This window comes from Limulus polyphemus, unplaced genomic scaffold, assembly GCF_000517525.1.
Source record: "Limulus polyphemus unplaced genomic scaffold, Limulus_polyphemus-2.1.2 Scaffold1548, whole genome shotgun sequence".
In the NCBI taxonomy this organism is placed as follows: Eukaryota; Metazoa; Arthropoda; class Merostomata; order Xiphosura; family Limulidae; genus Limulus; species Limulus polyphemus.
In genome coordinates this window covers 269,212-272,992 of record NW_013667158.1, presented here as the reverse complement: position 1 = coordinate 272,992, position 3,781 = coordinate 269,212, and the positions used below count along the sequence as shown (strand labels likewise).

Below are 3,781 nucleotides of genomic sequence, written 5' to 3'. Positions count from 1 at the left end.
ACGCAACAGTTCCAATCCTATAAAAGGTTGGGGTAGTGTGGTCTGACAAAAAACATTCTGTTGTGTAAAATTCTTGGTGAGTAACGCCAGTTTTTTTTTCTTCTTTTTGAAGCACATGAAAATCATTTTACGTGGTATTATTTGTGTGTGTGTGTGTTTGTTTGTTGTTACGCACAAAACTTTACAATTTGGGACCTGCGTCTAAACCCAATGTTAGGGTTATAAGTTCTTAGACTTACCACTGAGCCTTGGAGGTGGGGGGTAGTATTATTAATTAAGCTGACACACAAAACTAAAAGTAAACTAAAACTTGAGCTCGTTACTTTTCATTTATTTATTTGATTTTTGTCTTTTTTCACATGTGACAAGTTTTATTACCAATGTCCCCTTGTAGAATAGCGGTAAGTCTACAGACTTACAACGTGTAGCTTTGCCCTAAAACAACCAAATCAAAACAATATATTACCAAACCGAACGCAGGGTAGCCTATGGTTAAACCCTGGATTTCAGAGCTGCTGAGCCTAGTTCAAATCCGTGCAATACCATGAAATATTCCCCGCGCTTTAAGCTGTGAGTTCGTTATAACAGTGAAAATCAACTTCTTAATGTAGTGGGTGGATGGTAGGGTGCTGCTATCTGGCTGTCTCCTTCTGGTCAATGGTTCAAAATTAGGGACGGTGGCAGATAATCTTAATAGCTTTACCATAAATACAATTAATAATCCAATGCCAACGATTGCACAAATAAAGAAATTGTAGTTTTTTGTGTGTTTTTCAAGTCATTATGTGGAAGTCTAGAAATTGTGTTAACAAAATAATTTACTTGTATTAATAAATTTCTGAACACAACTTCTGGTCGCATTTTTTATTTCAAATAAATTTCATTAAATATAACAGTGTCCATGAGTATATTATGTTATATCTACATGTCATACAAAATGTGATTACTTGCTTTATTGGTGCCTTTTAGTCCACTCTTTACCTTACCCCAACCCCAGTATTGGAATGTTCGGTTAGGGGATCATCACATAAAGAAAAAGGAAGACACTGAGAAGACATACAACGTATCCAAGGTGCACTACAATGCTTGGTACTCAAAATATGACAATGACATCGCAATAATGCGACTGTCGGAGCCAGTGACCGTCAACGAGAACATTCGGCCAATTTGCATGCCCAGTAAGGAAGACACGTTTGAGGGTCTAGATTGCGTGGCCACTGGCTGGGGGAAAGTGGACTTCGGTAAGGCCTAGGATATACAGTATTAAGTGATTATTTAAGTCTAATATCCAACGTGAGAGTCTTGTTGTAGGTTTCAGTGAACACTGACTATTTTACATCATTATAGAAATAAGTAGCGAGAAATGGCTTATAATAAAACTTTATAGAATCGTGTGGCGCCCTCTAGAAATATCTGTAGTTTATTCAGGGGTGTATTAAGGGTCAAGTGGGCCTGAGGCTAAATCTGTCTACTGGGCCTATTATGATCGCGACGAGAAACTAAGGTTTTTTTTAAAAAAAAAAACTCATAACCAGTCTTTCTATAGGCTGGGCTTGGGACTACAGCCCCAATAGCCCCGCCGTAACCCGCTCCTATGTTTATTTAATCCCAACGTCCTTTTTATGTTTTCACGAGTTAATTTCGTCTGCTGGAAACTTTGAGAACTAATAAAATATTTTTATATGTTTTCTACTAAACATTTCAACCTTCATGATTGCAGAGCTTTGTCATGGATCACTGCAAGTTTTTTTTTCTTTAAAATTACAGTCCGGATCACGTAAGACTATATATAAAATACTTTTGTAAAACTACTAACAGTTTAAGTCCATATCCAAAAGGCAAACATCTAAATATTTGAATAACCACTTAAAGATTTTAAAAATGTCTTAATAGTAAATTGGTAAGTGTATTCGTCCTTCGATACTTTAGGGTCGTTTGTGAGGATTGATTAGAAATAGTTATAACCTTGTTTTAGCTATACACATGCGTATCTCTCGGTTTGTGAGCGAAAGTTTATATATTAAATTAAATAAGTTGGTCAGTAGATTTAGAATTTAATTTCGCATTTTATAGAGACTCCTTTTCGTTCTCAGATATATATTTTGACGTTAGAAATCCTTTAATCATCGTAATCTTTTTTTGTTTTGTTTTCCATATTCGGTACGTCAAAATACTGACCTCATAACTATGTCTATGGCAGTTACTTTAGTGTGAAGTTAATAGTATAGCTGTCCTTACTGCCTTAATTTATCTTCTTTTCATATCGGTATAATAAGATTCATTGTGTGTGTGTCACGTAACTTCTCCTAAACTGTTGATCGTACCAACTTCTAAGTGGTACCAAACGAATCGACTCGGTCTCGAGGTTTACAAAAAAAGGTAAACGTTTTCACCCCATCCCTTTGGGAACCCGGGAATTTCCCTAAAACCCCTTCTCCTAAATTGCTGGACTCCCCAACTTCTAAATGGTGCCAAACGAATCGTCTCGGTCTCGAGGTTTCCACAAAGGTAAAACTTTTAACCCAACCCCTTAGGGAACGCGGGTATTTCGCGAATACACCTTTACGGGGATTTCCCGAAACTGGACCCCAAATTTGGCATTGGTTTACATTACAGCATGTAAATAAGTAGGCCTACTAATTACCGTTTGTAACTTGGTTAAAGAAATTAAACTTGCATTATAGCGGCAATCGTCGTTATACTGAAAAAAATGCAAAATAGTAGTTCAAGCATTACAGGGGACCCTGTAAATGTGGGCCATAGGCCCACGGATTCGTTTGTATCATATAGAAAATATCCAAAGTTGCGAATATATAAGACATGCATATTTTGATTTTCACAAATTGTAACAACGTAAATACCCTGAAACGTTTATTTACTACATAATTCAATAGTGGCCATAAAAAGATGGGATGGATAACCACCAGTTTGTTCTTTTAGGCAACTTAAACATTTTCGTGTGACTTTTCATGAGTTTATAGCACTTTTACAACATGTATTCTTCAAAGAAAAGTGGTTTAACCAGATGAAATTGTGTTCAGCTACAAACTTATATTTGATTTTAGGCTTCTCTATGGAATATTTCAAACAGATTCACATATCTAAATAAACATTGTGATATTCTTTAAACAAATCATTGTCTCGACACTTGGCAAGGTGTGACAACTTCTCCAGAAATGTTTGTCCTAACACTTGTTAGGTGTGACAACTTCTCCAGAAATGTTTGTCCTAACACTTGTTAGGTGTGACAAGTTCTAAAGAGATGTTTGTCATAACACCAGTTAAGGTGTAACAGGTTCTAAAGAAATGTTTGTCCTAGTTAAGGTGTGACAAGCTCTAAAGAAATGTTTGTTCTAACACCATGTAAGGTGTGACAATCTTTAAATAAAGATGTGTTCTATAAAACCAGTTAAATTATTCTGAAAGAGGTCACACTCTTGAACACGTCAATTTAAAACTTGCACAAAGATATAAATAGATATAGACATCCCTCACTACAGGGAAGAAAACGAGTTAGTAGAACCTGCTGTCACAAGGGTTATTTTAGGCTCTTTAGACTCGATAACGTAGTTAACTCTTACATTTATAACGCGCCTATTGTTGAATGTGTGTCGCGTGCTTATCGAAAACATGTTTTCAAACCTGGACCCTTCGATGCGCAGCCTGACCACTGGTCAAGGATCGGACTGTACTTTAAATGAATGTAAAAAAAAATTGAAAATGAACGTAGTTCAACTACCGTATTTTTCGAAATATAAGACGCACCCTTATTTTGAAGACA

General features: G+C 36.1%; 1 protein-coding gene across 1 annotated transcript in view; it reads left to right on the top strand.

Annotated features, from left to right (window-relative positions):
* Positions 1–969: 969 nt before the first annotated feature.
* Positions 970–3,781, top strand: part of LOC106464047 (transmembrane protease serine 3-like) — a gene marked incomplete at its 5' end in the record, with an annotated part of 5,137 nt that continues 2,325 nt past the window's right edge. Inside the window, one exon of the mRNA XM_022391705.1 lies at positions 970–1,241. Coding sequence (XP_022247413.1) covers positions 970–1,241 — 272 coding nt within the window. The remainder of the gene's footprint in view (positions 1,242–3,781) is intronic.